The sequence below is a fragment of the Jaculus jaculus genome, chromosome 9 (assembly GCF_020740685.1).
Source record: "Jaculus jaculus isolate mJacJac1 chromosome 9, mJacJac1.mat.Y.cur, whole genome shotgun sequence".
Taxonomy (NCBI): Eukaryota; Metazoa; Chordata; class Mammalia; order Rodentia; family Dipodidae; genus Jaculus; species Jaculus jaculus.
Window position 1 is genome coordinate 134,038,043 of NC_059110.1, and position 17,862 is coordinate 134,055,904.

The 17,862-nt window shown below is 40.1% G+C and overlaps 1 protein-coding gene across 1 annotated transcript in view; it reads right to left on the bottom strand.

Moving 5' to 3' along the window:
• Nsf (N-ethylmaleimide sensitive factor, vesicle fusing ATPase) overlaps positions 1–17,862 on the bottom strand; it is a 176,465-nt gene that overhangs the window by 69,427 nt on the left and 89,176 nt on the right. The window contains exons 9-12 of the mRNA XM_045158691.1: positions 15,052–15,251; positions 3,664–3,829; positions 2,766–2,840; positions 2,353–2,540 (exon numbers count right to left, since the gene is read on the bottom strand). Of these exons, the coding sequence (XP_045014626.1) occupies positions 2,353–2,540; positions 2,766–2,840; positions 3,664–3,829; positions 15,052–15,251 (629 nt within the window). The remainder of the gene's footprint in view (positions 1–2,352; positions 2,541–2,765; positions 2,841–3,663; positions 3,830–15,051; positions 15,252–17,862) is intronic.

Sequence of the window (17,862 nt, forward strand, 5' to 3'; positions counted from 1 at the left end):
CAGCACCCCTCTTGCTTCATATGTAGATGAGCCCAATGTATTACTGAAGGGATTCCGTTTCTTAGTGAGAAAAGAGTATAGAGTGTAATTTTGGAATAAAATTATGGAGGTAAAAATGACAACTGACTAAATAAGTGAAAGATCTCATGGTCAATGCATTTAAAAATGAGATAACACACTAGGCGTGGTGGCACATGCCTTTAACCCCAGCACTTGAAAAGCACAGGTAGGGCTGGAGAGACGGCTTAGCGGTTAAGCGCTTGCCTGTGAAGCCTAAGGACCCCGGTTCGAGGCTCAATTCCCCAGGACCCACGTTAGGCAGATGCACAAGGGGGCGCACGCGTCTGGAGTTCGTTTGCAGTGGCTGGAAGCCCTGGCGCGCCCATTCTTTCTCTCTCTGACTCTTTCTCTCTCTGTGTCTGTTGCTCTCAAATAAATAAATAAATAAAATAAACAAAAAAATTAAAAAAATAAAGAAAAAAAATAAAGAAAAGCACAGGTAGGAGGATTGCTGTGAGTTTGAGACCAACCTGAGACTACATAATAAATACCAAAGCAGCTTGGGCTAGAGTGAGATCCTACCTTTGAAAAGAAAGGAAGGATTGCTCAGTGGTTAAAGACATTTGCTTGCAAAGCCTGTAGGCATGGGTAGGATTCCCCAGTATGCATGAAAGCCAGATGCACAACATGGCTCATGTGTCTGCAGTTTATTTGCAGCAGCAAAAGGACCTGGCATGCCCATTCATATTCTTTCACAAATAAATAAAAATATTTTTAAAAAATGAGAACACAAGACTCAATAGATTATGAATTTTTTAGTGAATAAATTAAGTTGCATTGAAATAAAATGAGAACACTAGTAAAAAATTATTGTGGATTATATTGAGATGCATCCATATGATCTGAGATGAAGGAATAGTATGGATCAATTTTCCTGTCATTCACATAATTTTTCTTGAAGTCATCCTTTTTTTTTTTTTTTTTTTCCCCAAGGTAGGGTTTCAGTCTAGTCCAGGCTGACCTGGAACTCACTATGTAGTTTCAAGATGGCCTTGAACTCATGGCAATCCTCCTATCTCTGCCTCCTGAGTGCTGGGATTAAAGGTGTGCGCCACCATGACCGGCACTAATTCTTATTAACAACCTTTCTTATGACAAAGAAGAAGAATGAGAAAAGCAGGCCCTGTGTGGATGATGGATATTGTATCAGGGCCCACTATTATATTTTCATGTTATCCAAACCTTCAAAAATATGGACTAAGTAAGACAGTCACTTTTCTATTATGGAGAAAAATTATGACAGTAAGTAGTGTGATTAAGAACACATGTATACAGGTTGGAGAGATGGCAAAGTGGTTAAGGAACATGCCTGCAAAGCCTAAGGATCCAGGTTCAGTTCCCCAGGACCCATGTCACTCAGATACACATGGTGATGCACACATCTAGAGTTCATTTGCAGTGGCTTGGGCCTTGGCACACCCATTCTCTCTTTCTATCTGGCTCTGTCTCATAAATAAATAAATAAACAAATAATGAAAAGCAAGGTGAGCAAGGAGCATAAATATTTAAATAAAGCAACAAAACAAAAGAGTAAAAGCAGAGAGGCTGAAAGTAAACTAACAAATATTTCAGTATGGCCTGAGTTCAATTCCCGATATTGCAAAAACAAGAAACAAAAACTCAAACCAGGCATGGTGGTGGACGCCTTTAATCCCAGCACTTGAGAGGCAGATGTAGGAGGATCACCATGAGTTCAAGGCCGCTCCAAGATTACATAGTGAAGTTCATGTCAGCCTGAGCTAGTGTGAGACTCTACCTCAAAAAAACAAAACAAAACAAAAACAAAAAACAAAAAACTCCTCCTCCACATTCTTGGGCTAATTTGCAAGCATGTCCATTTGTCTGACTCTGAACGCCTTTAGAGAAGAGGATTAGATTCATTCTTTCTGTGTCTCCAGCTTAAAACTCCAAAAACAGCAAGTGCTCAGTGTACATAATACGTGCAACAGCCCTGTAAGACTCAGCACAAACAATACGCAGCTTCTTAGACATACTGTAACACCACAGCATAAAGATTTACAAAAACAAACCCTCAAAGTCTTCACTGCGTCTCTGTCAGGCGGTAACAACCTAAAGCTGAGGAGCTGGTGGCCACCATGGGACAGATGCTGTCACTGCCCTTTCCACTGTTCTAAAGACTGAACAGTGGACACTTAATTCTTATTCCATCACTCTTCTCCATCAAAACTCGGACTTACGCCAGCCTTGGCATGCTTGAGAGGAAGGAGGGACAAGAGCAGCTCGGCCCTCGCAGGGCTGCACCCAGTCGTCTAGTTAGTTGGTTCTCCTGACCTTGATGTGTCTGTTCATTGCGGTGGACTGCGCTGCTCGCACCAGGCCCTCCAGCTCAGCCCCACTGAAATTCTTGGTCTCCACAGCCAGCTCTTTAATATCCACGTCGGCGGACAGCAACTGATGGCCTCTCATCCTCGCTGTGTGGATGTGAAGGATCTGCAACCGACCCTTCTCATCAGGCAGGCCTAAAGAAATTAAAATGGGAAATGTTTCTAGTCTTGAGAGCCAGTCGAAAGAGATTATGATAATCCTAATACATTTAGGTACTCAAGCTGTAAACATCTGTTAATAAACATTAAAGTAAATGTCACTGTTCCTATTAATGAACTCTGAATCCACATGTGTAAAGACACACACACACACACACACACACACACACACACACACACACGTGTGACAGGCCTGCTTACCTATCTCCATCTTAACTTCCAGTCTTCCAGGTCGAAGGAGAGCCTCATCTATCAAATCTGGTCTGTTGGTCATTCCTAAATGCAAATGTTAAAACAACAAGCAAATGAGCAGAGTTCAAAAGTAGGATAAAACGGGCTTCTCATATATGTAAAAATAGTAATTTTCTTAACAAGCAAACAGGGAATTTTATAAAATTAATCAGAAAACCAAATTATACTAAAATAATGGCAGCATTCATTTGTAATCCATTCTAAGAAAATAAGTATTGGAAGACTTTGTAATAAAGCTTCCACTATTTGAAGAGATGGCTTAGTAGTTAGGGTGTTTGCCTGTGAAGCCTAAGGACCCAGACTTGATTCCCCAGAACCCACATGCACATGGTGGTGCATGGGTCTGGAGTTTGCTTGCAGTGGCTACAGGCCCTGGTGCACCCATTCTCTCCTCCACCCTCATAAGTAAATAAATAAAAATAAAGTAAAATGCAACATTAAAGTTGAGCTAGTAAATAACCTATTGAAGGGAGAAAGAGAAAATGTGAACATGTTTTCTCTGACTCCAAAGTCCCTTCCTTGTTTTGTAGACCAATGGTTTCAATTTCCGCAAAATAGTAGCTTCCTCCTTCCCAAAGCGTCTCAAGAAGCTAAGCACATACAACAGTTAGGGGATGCTACAACTGTAAGCAATAAGGGATCTGAAGCTTGTCTCTGGGTGAGCTATAAGCTTACATCTTCATGACACTAACATCCATCTTTTATTTTCCCTATTGTGTCTAGACAACCAAACAGTCACATTCTTCAATTTCACTTGTCTAACTTAGAGACACTGGCAAAATAATATAATCACAACCTACATAGCTCTTAACTTGTTTTGAAGAATTTTATAGACAAGCAAACCCACCGATGACGAGGATGTTGTTCAGCTGCTCGACGCCATCAATTTTGGACAGCAGCTGGTTGACCACAGTGTCATGGACGCCCGTGCTTCCGGCCATGCTGCCCCTCTGCTTGCAGATGGCATCGATTTCATCAAAGATGATGATGTGTAAGCCACTGTTAGCACCAAGCTATAGAGGAAGGAAATTCTATTAAAGCTCACAATTTATATTATTAAAGGAACTAAACAAAAAAACAAAGCTTTGTTCCATTTTGACTAGTAAATATAATGGGCTAGACCAGGCGTGGTGGCACACGCCTTTAATCCCAGCACTCAAGAGGCAGAGGTAGGAGGATTTCTGTGAATTCGAGGCCACCCTGAGACTACATAGTGAATTCTAGGTTAGCCTGGGCTACAATAAGACCTTACCTCAAAAACCCAAAAATTAACAAACAAATAAAAATATAATGCGCTATTTTCCTCTAAAAGGTATTGGAATTATTTTTCAACATTCTGCAAATTCCAAGTGTATTCTTCTAGAATATTGTATTTAATAGCTAACAGTTCATTATGTTAAATTAACCTGGGCCTTGTGATAATTTATCTTCAGTAATTAAGCTTCCGGTGAGGAACCAAAGGGGGATGAGCACTCTACAAACCGTTCGCTGAAAATTTTTAACTGACACATAACAACTGCATATATTTATGGGGTATAGCGACATGTAAATACATGTATACAATATGTCACAATCAGATCAGGGTAAATGACATATCCGTTACATTTAACTTTTCCTTATTTGGAGGAATATTCAAAATCTCCTATATTAGCTATTTTCAAATAGGAAATTGTCGTAATTCTCTTTCTTTCTTTCTTTCCTTCTTCTTCTTCTTTTTTTTTTTTTTTGATTTTTTTCAAAGGAGGGTCTTGCTCTAGCCCAGACTGACCTAGAATTCACTATATCTTCTCAGGATGGCCTCGAACTTACGACGATCCTCCTACCTCTGCCTCCCAAGTGTTGGGATTAAAGGCGTGCGCCGCGACACCCAGCTACTTGCTTTCTTTTTAATACAAGAACATTAAGGATTAGCAAAACAGGAGAGAATAAATATCACCTAAATATGAAAATATATAAGTAATATAAACTAAGTGATGAGCTCAGTGAGACTGAAGATTAGGTACAGTTGGAATTCATAAATCTCTAGTAAAAAAGACAATCTTTAAAATAACAAGTCTCTCAGTTTTTATCATATTATAAAAGTAGTAGAAGTGTTTATTAAAGATGTTATGAATAAGGCATATGAACATGTACTTCTTCACTAGCTAATAACATATATGTTAAAAAAGAGAGCTTGAGGCTAAAGAAATGGCTTAGCATTTAAAGTATTTGCTGCAAAGTCAAAGGACCCAGGTTTGAGTCCCAGTACCAACACAAAGCTGGATGAACAGGATGGCACATGCATCTGGAGTTCGTTTGCAGTGGCTAGAGGTTCTGGTACATTCATTCTCTCTCTGTCTGCCTCTCTCAGATAAATAATTTTTGTTTTTAAAGAGAGTTTGGGTAGAAATATCCTGTGGAGGTAGATAGTGTTGTGCCCAGAGTCATAGATTATTAACTAGAAAATTTCAATGCCAGGGGTGGGATAAGTCCAGGAGTTGTTGGTCAGGGAGGCTTCTGATGCCCCCAAACACTACAGGCTACTGCCAAAGTTATACAACAATTAAAAATAAGATTAAAAAATTACTTTTATCACATAAAAATTAAAGCTATTAATGTTCCATAGACTTATTTGAAATTTTTAACTTTAATTTTAATTTTAAAAAGGGGAACGTATACCTTGTGTTGTCTTGAACGTTTATTATTCTTTGAAAACAATTTCAAATGATTATTTCTGTTTCTAATTGAAAAACATGTGATTATGGAAAATTATATAAAAACGCAAAGAGTTCATAATTACCCAAAAGTCAATTAACCAAAAGACTGCTATGTAGCAGCTCTCTAATATTTCATCATGACTGGTTCTTTGTTAGACATTTAATTATTTCCAATATTTGGTTCTTTGTTAGACATTTAATTATTTCCAATATTTTGGTTCTTTGTTAGACATTTAATTATTTCCAGTATTTTAAGATATTTAAGTATTGTTAATAATTAAGTATCTAACAAAGAACCAGTTATGATGAAATATTAGAGAGCTAAGGTTTTAGCATTTACATGTTGCTATAAGAAATATTCTTTTACTTAAATCTTAAACAATATACATAATTACTTCCTGAACACAATTGTTACGTAAAAAGGCATGCTGAAGCTGGGCGTGGTGGCACTCGCCTTTAATCCCGGCACTCGGGAGGCTAGGTAGGTAGGAGGATCGTCATGCGTTCGAGGCCACTCTGAGACTACACAGTGAATTCCAAGTCAGACTGAGCTAAAGCAAGACCCTATCTCAAAAATAGAAAAAAAAAACAGGGTGAAAAATATTTATTTTAAAAGTAATATGCATAGACTTATTTGCAGGTAGGTGAGTTGGGGGGGGCATTGCCCACAGCTTCCTTTTTGCGTCTGGTTTTATCTAATATTGAGCCAGCAGGCTTTGCAAGCACCTGTAACTGCTGAGCCAACTTCTTGGTGAGTTTTGTCAAATACTTTTTTAAAAAAGAAAGTTTATTGTGGGGGCTGGAGAGATAGCTTAGTGGTTAAGGCACATTCCTGTGAAGCCTAAGGACCCAGGTTCGATTCTCCAGGTCCCACGTGTCTGGAGCTCATTTGCAGGCCCAGCACACCCACTCTCACTTTCTTTTTCCCTCTCTATCTCTAATAAATAGATAAATTAAAAAAATTTTTTAAAGGGGAGTTTATTGTGGAGCTGCAGTTCAAATCTAGGGCCTTGGACTCTTGTTATACTGCCAGCCAATCAGAAAGGTTTTAATCAATTTAGAATTTCACCATAATACATGACTGTCTATTTTGGTATATTCTCACATATAAAGAATATCAGAAACATCTAAAAAGTATTTCTCAATTTGGTAGATAAATAGTTTTTGTTTTGTTTTGTGCTGGGACCTGATCTGTTTCTAATCACATTTGTCTAATTACTAAATTGCTTCAGTAATTTCTAATTAATGAAGATGATGGCACATTTTGTAAATTACCTTACTATTGTTAATTTTCTCATTATTTGGTGTCTTCTGTACGTTTTTACATTTCTTTTATTGTTGGTTTATAAAAATACTTTTTGTGGGCTGGAAAGATGGCTTAGCAGTTAAGCACTTGCCTGTGAAGCCTAAGGACCCCAGTTCAAGGCTTGATTCCCCAGGACCCATGGGTGCATGCGTGTGGAGTTTGCTTGATGTGGCTGGAGGCCCTGGAGTGCCCATTCTCTCTCTCTGTTTATCTGCCTCTTTCCCTGTCTGTCATTCTCAAATAAATAAATAAAAATAAACAAAAAATTTAAATGCTTTTTATTAAGGTTCTTGACATATTTTGTAAATATCTTATGTTAGTTTGTTATTTGTCTTAATAGTATTTATAACATACATTGTGATAAGTGGATGGTATATTCTGCTTGTTTTTATAGCCAGCATGAACAGTTTTTGTTTTTATATTTTCTGTTACTTTTACCCTTAAAATTATTCCTCATAAACACTGATGGTCATCTTTATTTTCTTCTTTTTAAAAAAAAACAACTTGTACTTTTTCGAGGTGAGCGTGGGTGAAAAGTGAGCGTGTGAGCGCACCCGCCTCCCGCCACAGCGCACGCGCCGCTCTGGCCGGCCTGACGGGGCCTGGACCTGAGGCAGCGGCTTTGCAAGCAAATACCTTAACCAAAGAGCCATCTGCCCAGCCCACATCTTCTTTATCTTTTTTTAGTGTTTTCTACAAGTGACTTAAGAATCCAACTAATTCTTCTTCAAATACTTAGCTCCTGACCAGTACTGTTGACTAAAGGAATCCTTCCTTTCTTCCTTGATTGAGATGCCATCTCTTCAAGGCTTCAGATTTCTACCATACTGGTTATTACCAGCCCAACTATTTTGTTACTTGGATTCGTACATCTTATTATCTCTAAATTTATAGTAATAGATTAAGTATGCTTTTCTTCATCATGTACTGTTCTTTGCAAAACTATTTTCAATGTCTTTTTCTTTTCCTTAAACATTTTTTTATTTATTTGCAGAGCGAGAGAGAGGAGGGCGGGGAGAGGAGAGAGAGAATGGGTGCACCAGGGCCTCCAGCCACTGTAAATGAACTCCAGATGCATGTGCCACCATGTGCATCTGGCTTTGTGTGGGTGCTGAAGTATTGAACCAGGGTCATTAGGCTTGGCCGGCCAGTGCCTTAAGTGCTGAGTCAACTTTCCAGCCCAGCACTGTCTGTTTCTGAAATGAGCACTAGAATCATTCTACCTTTAATTACAAGCAAACAAAAATAAAATAAAATAATAAAATAAAATAAAATAAAATAAAGGAAGGAAGGGTGAAAGGGAGAGAAGGAAGGAGGGAGGGCCCACATAAGTTTGGGAAATACTAATACTGTATCCTGATGTTTGTGGTGGTTCCATGAATTTATATACATGTTAAAATTCATAATATTAGGGCTAGAGAGATGGCTTAGCGGTTAAGTGCTTGCCTGTGAAGCCTAAGGACACCAGTTCGAGGCTTGATTCCCCAGGACCCACATTAGTCAGATGCACAAAGGGCGCACTCGTTTGTAGTTCATTTGCAGTGGCTGGAAGCCCTGGCGCACCCATTCTCTCTCTCACTCTCTGCCTCTTTCTCTCTCTCTCTGTCGCTCTCAAATAAATAAATAAAAATAAACATTAGGCAGGCATGGTGGCGCAGGTCTTGAATCTCAGCACTCAGGAGGCAGAGGTAGGGGGATCACTATGAGTTCGAGGCCACATGAGACTACTGAGACTCCATAGTGAATTCCTGGTCAGTCCTACCTCGAAAAACCAAAATCAAACAAAAATATAATTCATAAAACTGCATACCAGAAGAGGAAAAAGTCAAATTCGCTGCATAATAATATTAGAAAGTTGAGTATCTTATACACTGTGTTACTCACACATGGAGCATGACTTGACCTTCAGTGAGATGCTACATGAGATCACAGTCAGGCATCATAAAGTTTTTGAAATTTAGCTTTTATTTTTTTCCCTGAACTTTTACTTACAAATCATTCTCCTACAAATATTTTGAAAACTACTTTTCATTTCTCAAGTTCATTGTATATACTAAATAGATATATAATGATAAACAATAGTTTTCTTCTTAAAAAAAAAAAATCTAAGCTGGGCGTGGTGGCGCACGTCTTTAATCCCAGCACTCGGGAGGCAAAGGTGGGAAGATTGCCGTGAGTTTGAGGCCACCCTGAGACTCCATAGTGAATTCCAGGTCAGCCTGGGCTATAGTGAGACCCTATCTCGAAAAACCAAAAATAAATAAATAAATAAATACATTTCTCTGAGAGGCAATAGGAGAATCACTGAGTTGAAGGCCAGCCTGGGACTAGAGTAACTGTCAGGTCAGCCTGGGCTAGAGTGAGACCCTACCTCAAAAAAAAAAAAAAAAAAAAAAAAAAACCCAAAAAATCTAACTCCAAAAGCTATTATTCATTGTCCCAACCACAGAGAAGACTGAGAATGGGAAATGGGAACTTCAAGTTTAGCTTTGCCAAAGCACCACTATGTAGACTGGTAGAAGTAACTCAGTGCAAAAGCATGGTACTCTTGCCTGCGACTGAAAAACTGTGGGATGTTACATTTTTTATTTTTATTTATTTATTTGACAGAGAGAGAATGGGCATGCCAGGGCCTCTAGCCACTACAAATGAACTCCAGATGCATGTGCCCCCTTGTGCATTTGGCTAACATGGGTCCTGGAGAATCGAACCTGGGTCCTTTGGCTTTGCAGGCAAGCGCCTTAACCACTAAGCCATCCCTCCAGTCCAGAGATGTTACATTTTTGTCCTGGTGTGTGTGTGTGTGTGTGTGTGCATGCACATGTAGGAGTCAGAGGACGACCTCAGGATGCTGACCCTCACCACCTACCTGGTTTGAGACATGGTCTCTTCTTGTTTTGCTACTTCAAACTTCAGGATTCTCTGGCTCTCCCTTCCATTGCTGTAAGCATGCTAGAATTACAGACAATGTGTGCTACTTGCATCCAGCTCTACCTGGGTTCTAGGGATCCAAACTCCCGATATCACATTGGCACAGCAAGTGTTTTTAATGACTAAGACATCAAATTAGTCCTTTACTTATTTATTTATTTATTTATTTATTTATTTATTTTGCTTTTTTGAGGTAGGGTCTTGCTCTGGCTGACCTAGAACTCACTCTGTAGCCTCACATTGGCTTTGAGTTCACAGCAGTCCTCCTGCCTCTCTCTCTCAAGTGACAGGATTAAAGGCAGGCACCACCACGTTTGGCCCCTTACGTTTTTTTAAAGACATCTATATCTGATCTGGAGGGATGGCTTAGCAGTTAAGGCATTTGCCTGCAAAGCCAAAGGAGCCAGGTTTGATTCCCCAGGACCCACATTAGCCAAAGCAAAAGGGGGCATAAGTGTCTGGAGTTTGTTTGCAATGGCTGGAGACCTGGTGCACCCATTCTCTCTCCTCTCCTTCTTTCTCTGTCAAAAATAAATAAATAAAAATAAAATATTTTTTTAAAAAGACATTTATATCCAAGGTTAGCGTTCTAATACAGCTAGAAATAAAGAGCTGCTGCAATGTATTTTGCTGTCAGTATGTCCTGTGTTGTGCTTGGAGTCACAACTTCCTTCTCAGTCCAACTTCAAAATCATCTATGTGAGCATGGAGGCCAAGGACAATAAGAACACTGTGTTTGATTAAATGATCACCGAGGCAATCTGTCTTAAGCATAATTCAGTACAATTCTGACCTTTTCCAAACCTTACTAATCTTATGACCTGTCGTCAGTTCCCTTCCCCCAACCTCGTCAGTACAATAACATCAATCTTTACAGGTGTGTTCCTTAAAAAAAAAAAATACAAGGCAAGTTCTTGCTGCAATAAATTAGGACTCAGCCAAGGAAGGATGTCAAGATTAATGTTCACAAATTAATATAGCTAAATCTCAATAAACAGTTTACCAAAAGACTTACACTTTCACACAGCAACCCTTTTCAATTCATTGGCGTTCAGTTTTGTTTTTACCATTAGCAGTCCTTCCCATAGAAACAGAACTGACAGTGTTGAGCCCCTGGCAACAGCCTTCGAAAGTGGCGGTTCTATATTTATCCAGCTTGACCTATATGGGAATGCTCATCCCAGTCAGCCTGGACTGTCCAGGATCGCAGAGGGGAGGCTTTTCTTTATTATGTAATGCACATTCACTCTTCATGGGGTCATTACCGGGTGCACTAAGCCAGGACTGGATGTAACCGAAAAAGCTGACTATGATTAATATCTATCAAAAATTCTTTGCCAAGTCAGTTTTATTATTAGTAGTCCATATTTAAATGCCTGCAAGCTTAAAAGCAGTATACAAGTTACCTATGTAGCTATGCAGAAACTATCACAAGTGAGACTTTATAAAATGCTTCTCAGTGTGACATTTTAACTCAGCTGTGCACAGTGTATACCATCAGGGTCCTTTAAACCCAATTTCACCTTTTTAGGTTCTTTTTGAGCAGTTGCAATTATTTATAAAGAATTGTATCTCATGACTTTTCTGTGTGGTCAGAGTTGAAGGATCTCAATGCAGTAAGAACTGTGGACTATGAGGTTTGGCTTATGAGGGTGACAAAGAGCTTTGCCTGGACTAGGCTAGAAGCACTTCATGTGAGAGGCTTGCTGTGTTCTGCCTGTCTATGTCCTGAGAACTTGTGCAGGTTGCATTGTATAGAAACCAACTGGTGTAAGTAGAATGACGTGGCAAAGAAAGAAATCTTTGGGTTGAAACTTCTGCCTGTTAAGCTGCAATTGTATGAGATTACAACTATTGAGATTGGGCCAGCTGACCTGCATTGGGACAACAAAAAGAATGCAGTCTTTTGAAGGGGCCTGATGCTGAATGCGTGTTTTATTCTTCAAAGTCTGTTTATTCCCCCCTTGATTAACAAGTTTGCAGCCCACCTGGTATTATGGAATATAAAAAATGCAGGAAAGAGAGGGTAATTGAATTTGCAACACAGTCTTGTATTTTGGAAGTGGCCATGGGCAGTGTGAAACAGGATTGCTGGATGCCTGCATGGGGAACCAATGGAGCCATGGACCATGGGTTGCAGTGGAGACCCAGTGGGGAGGCCAGAATTATGGGATGGCTGCCAAGGATAGCTGCTGACACTAGATGAAGTTTTCCAGGACTATGAGTAGCCTGGCTGGAGGGGTGGAATTGGAACTCCTGAGACTTGTCAATGGTTAGAATTATCAGACTTGGAAGCTTGTCACTGACTAGAGTTGTTGAACTTGGGGCTACCAAGTTTGATGTTTGCCCTGTTTAAATCTTGTGCTGGTTGAATATTTCTTTGCTATGCCCAATACCACCTTTTGCAGCATGAATGTGTATTCTGTGCCATTATGGGGTTTTTGTTTTGTTTATGGTTAAAAGACCTTGGACTATAGGAATGGCTGAACATCACTGGTACTGATAAAAACTGTGGGGACTTTTAAAGATGGACTAAATGCATTACATTTAACATCATGTACGGTTATCAATTTATGGGGGCCAGGGGGAGGATGTGGTGGTTTGATTCAGGTGTCCCTCATAAACTTAGGTTCTCTGAATGCCATGTCCCCAGCTGATGGCCATTTGGGAGTTAACACCTCCTGGAGGCAGTGCATTCTTGGGGGCAGGATTATGGGTGTTATAGCCAGCTTCCCCTTGCCAGTGTTTGGCGCACTCTCCTGTTGCTATTGTCCATCTGATGTTGCCCAGGAGGTGATGTCCACCCTCTGCTCATGCCATCGTTTTCCCCCGCCATCACAGAGATTCCCCTTGAATCTGTAAGCCAAAATAAACCCTTTTTCCCACAAACAAAAGTTTCAAAAGAACAAAAAGGAAAATGTATTCTGAAAATATACTAAAATAAATATATTGTCAATAACCATGTAAGTTCACTATATTTGTTTCATAAATCTAAGATATGTAATTTCATCATCTTTGAAATATCATTGCCAATTAATCTACCTATGTTTAAATAATATTAAAGTAACAATGAAATGGAAGAATGATGAAATTATGTATGGCATCATTCTTGGCCAGACTGTGGCAAAGAGAAATCAAGAGAAGAAACACTGACTGCTCTTCAACAGGAAATAAAATATTAGACAAATGTTAAATGAATGACTGGTTGACATGGACCAGTATAAATAGGACTCAGAAATATATAACTGTTTATTTACTGATCTTATTTATTTATTTATACAATGCTGGCAATTAAACTTAAGGTCTCATGTATGCTAAACAAGTGCTCTGTCACTGGGCTATATCCCTAACCCAACATCTCATAATTGCTAAAAAGTTTTTGAGCCAAGTATGGTTGTGCACGCCTTTAATCCCAGCACTCGGGAGGCAGAGAGAGGAGGATTGTTGTGAGTTTGAGGCCAGCCTGAGACTACATAGTGAATTCCAAGTCAGCCTGGGCTAGAGTGAGACCCTACCTCAAAAACCAAAAAAAGAATAAAAAATTTGAATGCATCTGTGCGTGTGTGTGTTCACACACACATGGCATGTTTGAAGGTCAGGGGACAATTTTTCAGTTTGTCCTCCCCGTCACTACTTCACTCTGAGGAAGAGTCTCTGGACCTCACTCTGCTGCTGCTGTTTTTGCTGTGCTCACTGAGAGCTTCCAGGAAATTCCATCTCCACCTCCCATCTCACTGCCAGGCTGTTAGGACTACAGAAGCCCACTCAAGTGCCCAGCGTCCTATGAGGGGTCTGAGGACGGAGCTCAAGAACTCAGGGTTGAGTAGTGGGCATTTCACCCGCTGAGCCATCAGCCCACCACTCGTATGCTTTTTAAATCTAGTTTTTCTCAGTCCCTTCAGCTAGATTCAGCAGGTTCCTGTTTTACATTTCTGTTGAGAGGACAGATGCTAGTCTTAAATGGATTGGATGGGACCTGTTCACATTAGGAAGGATGATTTCCTTACGTAGCCTGTAAAAATTCTATTCACAAGTTGGAGAGATGGCTTAGCAGTTAAGGCGTTTGCCTGCACAGTCAAAGGATCCAGGTTTGATTCCCCAGGACCCACATTAGCCAGATGCACAAGGTGGCACATGCATCTGGAGTTCATTTGCAATGGCTGGAGGCCCTGGTGCACCCATTCTCAGTCTCTCTCTCTCTCTGCCTCTTTTTCTCTGTCAAATAAATAAGTAAATAAATATTTAATAAAAATTCTATTCACAAGTTCATTTCATTCAGAAACTACCTCATAGACCCACCCAGGATGCATACCCAAATACCCATGTGTCCTAGTCAAGAAGACACATAAAGCCGGGCGTGGTGGCGCACGCCTTTAATCCCAGCACTCGGGAGGCAGAGGTAGGAGGATCGCCGTGAGTTCAAGGCCACCCTGAGACTACAGAGTTAATTCCAGGTCAGCCTGGACCACAGTGAGACCCTACCTCGAAAAACCAAAAAAAAAAAAAAAAAAAAAAAAAAAAAAGAAGACACATAAAACTAGCCACTACAGTTAATAAATTCAGGTCTGGTTTAAAATTTTTTTCCCCCCAAGGCCCAAATCCAGCTACTTATTTGAGCATTGACAACTCAATGCTGCTACTCCTAAACTAGGTTGGCTAGTATAAAGTAGTTTTCTCTTTTTTTAAGTTTTTAAAGTTTTATTTATTAAAGACAGAAGAGCGAGGGAGAGAGAGAAAAAACGGCTTCCAGCCAGTGCAAATGAGCTCCAGATGCACGCGCCATCTTGTGCATCTGGATTACGTGGAACCTGGGGAATCGAACCTGGCTCCCTTGGCTACATAGGCAAATGCCTTGACCGCTAAGCCATCTCTCCAGCTAAAGTAGTTTTCTTTATGTAGAAAAGACACATGTATGCATGTAGCCTCCCTTTGTATTATGAACACATGGAAAATGACTTTTTTTTTTTTTGGTTTTTTTGAGGTAGGGTCTCACTCTAGCCCAGGCTGACCTGAATTTCACTATGTAGTCTCAGGCAATCTTGAACTCACAATGATCATCCTACTTCTGCCTCCCGAATGCTGGGATTAAAGGCATGCGCCACCCTGCCCGGCGAAAATGACATATCATGTAAATCCCACATAATATCTGGGACAGTATCATACACAAACTAGATATCAAGTAAATTTTACTTGTAAGTTGTTTCAACATAGAGATCACAGAAGCAAGTCTGCCTCTATCTCTGGGTTTTACTCTCATATAAGTGATAAAAAATTGTTGATTTTACATTTATAGTCACATTACCCTCCTTTGCTCCTCTTCGGCATCAGCAAAAAGTTTACGGATGTTAGCCTCCGATTCTCCCACATACTTGTTAAGGATTTCTGGCCCATTGACCACTTTGGGCTCCCTGGCATTTAACATCTTGCCAATCTGCCGGGCCAACAGAGTCTTACCACAGCCTGGGGGTCCATATAACAGGATGCCTTTAACATGCTTACAACCTGCAAAGGAGAAGAAACAAATTTCAAACCAACTATCTAAAATACAAGTAAGATGTCTAAAGGACTGCTTTTCCTGATGCTATCTTACAGATATTAGTGTCCATGTACCATGGACTGAGCAGAATGAACAGTTAAGCCTCTTTTTAAAAAAAAAAAAAGAGTTTAGGGCTGGAGAGATGGCTTAGCGGTTAAGCACTTGCCTGTGAAGCCTAAGGACACTGGTTCAAGGCTCAATTCCCCAGGACCCACATTAGCCAGATGCACAAGGGGGCACATGCTTCTGGAGTTTGTTTGCAGTGGCTGGAAGCCCTGGCATGCCCATTCTCTCTATATATATGGCTTTCTCTCTCTATCTGTCGATCTCAAATAAATAAATAAAAATAAACAAAATTTTTTTTTAAAAAAAAAGAGTTTAAAGTCAGGCATGGAGGTGCATGCCTTAAATCCCAGCACTTGAGAGGCAGAGGTAAAAGGATCACCGTGAGTTCGAGGCCACCCTGAGACTACATAGTGAATTCCAGGTCAGCCTGGGCTAGAGTGAAATCCTACCTCGAAAAACAAACAAACAAAAGAGTTTAAGCTGGGTGTGGTGGTGCATACAAACACTTGGGAGGCAGAAGTAGGAGGATTACCATTGAGTTCAAGGCCAGCCTGGGACTACAGAGTAAGTTCCAGATCAGCCTGGGCTAGAGTGACAGCCTACCTTGAGAAAACAATCATTTTATTTTTATTGACAATTTTTATACATGCACATAATGCATGTTGAACATATGCTATCTTTTTAAAATAGAATAACCAGAAATAATTCCAATACTTTACTAATGTTTGAAGAGAAAAAAGCAGCAGCCAGTTACAAGTTTAATTGTTCTAAAAATGTTTCATTGACCTAAATATCTTAATTAGAAAATATTACTTATTCTCATTATCCTTTAAGGTTAGGAGAAAATCTGCTTGGAGGCAAATATAACTGGAAACAAATCTATCATGATACATTAGGCCATAGAAACTATATTTAGTCACAGGATAACAGGCCCCCCACCAGCTAAAACAAGTGCTTGAAAAGGAGCAAGCTTGTCTGAGTTGGATGGGTACAGAGGACCTGAGGTCTAGGTGAATGCCAGCAATTTTGTGGAAAAAGTTACATGTCTTACTTCATGGCACTAAAGTCAAGTGAGGCACATAGTTGCTTCTTTGTCGCTATCCAGATGAAAATGAAGCTTCAGAAAACAGTATTAATTATCTTCTAAGCAAGCCTTGCTAATTGCCTTAAGGATGCCATTAACAGGCCACAGCAACAAGACTGGTGCTTGAGCCTCCCCAGGGCTTCTCCAGGCAACGCTACACGAGTATTTGCCCCTTTCTTCGATGAGGGACTGTGTCCACTGACTCCTCTGGGGATGCTCACTTCACTAGCAGTTTCACAGCTATGGTGAATAGCTTCCTTTGTTTTTTTGAGGTAGGGTTTCGCTCTAACCCAGGCTGACCTGGAATTCACTGTGTAGTCTCAGGGTGGCCTTGAACTCACAGTGATCCTCCTACCTCTGCCTCCCAAGTGCTGGTATTAGAGGTGTGTGCCACCATGCCCAGCAGAATAGCTTCTTTTTGATGGTTATTTTTCCTTTGTACTATACTAAAAGTACTCTGTGAAATGACCAGTTATTAGATTCCAGTGTTACTCTTATCATTACGGTAAAAAAAAATCTCTGAAAACATAATATAACATGTTCCCATGGAAAATGGTTTGTTCTCACTTGAAGAGAAAAAATGATATCCAATGATTTATCTGACAGGTCAAATGAAATAAATCACAAAACACAACCAACTCTACTAGAAACTAGATTCTGAGGAGGAAGTTCCTTTGGGTTGCCACTACAGTCCTTATATAATATCTTCTTAAAAATTATTTATTTTACATTATTTTTTATGTTAGAGACAGCGAAAGAGACAAAGATAGGAGAGACAGAGAATTGGCATGCCAGGGCCTCAGCCACTGCAATCAAACTTCAGACGCTTCCGCCATGTATCCACCATCATATGAGCCACCTTGCGCTTGCCTCACCTTTGTGCATGGGATCTGGAGAGTTCAACATGGGTCCTTTAGGCTTCACAGGCAAGTGCCTTCACTGCTAAGCCATCTCCCCAGCCCTTATGTAAATTCTTTATGCCAAGAAAAGACTTTAGGGTTGAGGAGGTGGTTCAGCAGCTAAAGGTGCTTGCTTACAAAGCCTGATAGCCTGGGTTCAATTCCCCAGACACAAAAGGTGATGCATGTGTGTGGTATTTGTTTATAGTGGCAGGAGACCTGGTGCACACACATACATATGCACAAGCAAATAAATAAAATCTTAAAAAGGAAAAGTCTTACTTTAAAATCTTTGAAAATAAGGCCAGGTATGGTGGCACACGCCTTTAATCCCAGTACTCAGGAGGCAGAGGCAGGAGGACCGCTGAGTATTCAAGGCCACCCTGAGACTACTTAGTGAATTCCAGGTCAGCCTGGGCTAGAGCAAGACATTACCTCAAAAAACCAAACCAAACCAAAAATCTTTGAAAATAATAAGGTCTATACTAATGGTTAAGCTCACAGGGAGAAAGGGAACATACTGGAAAC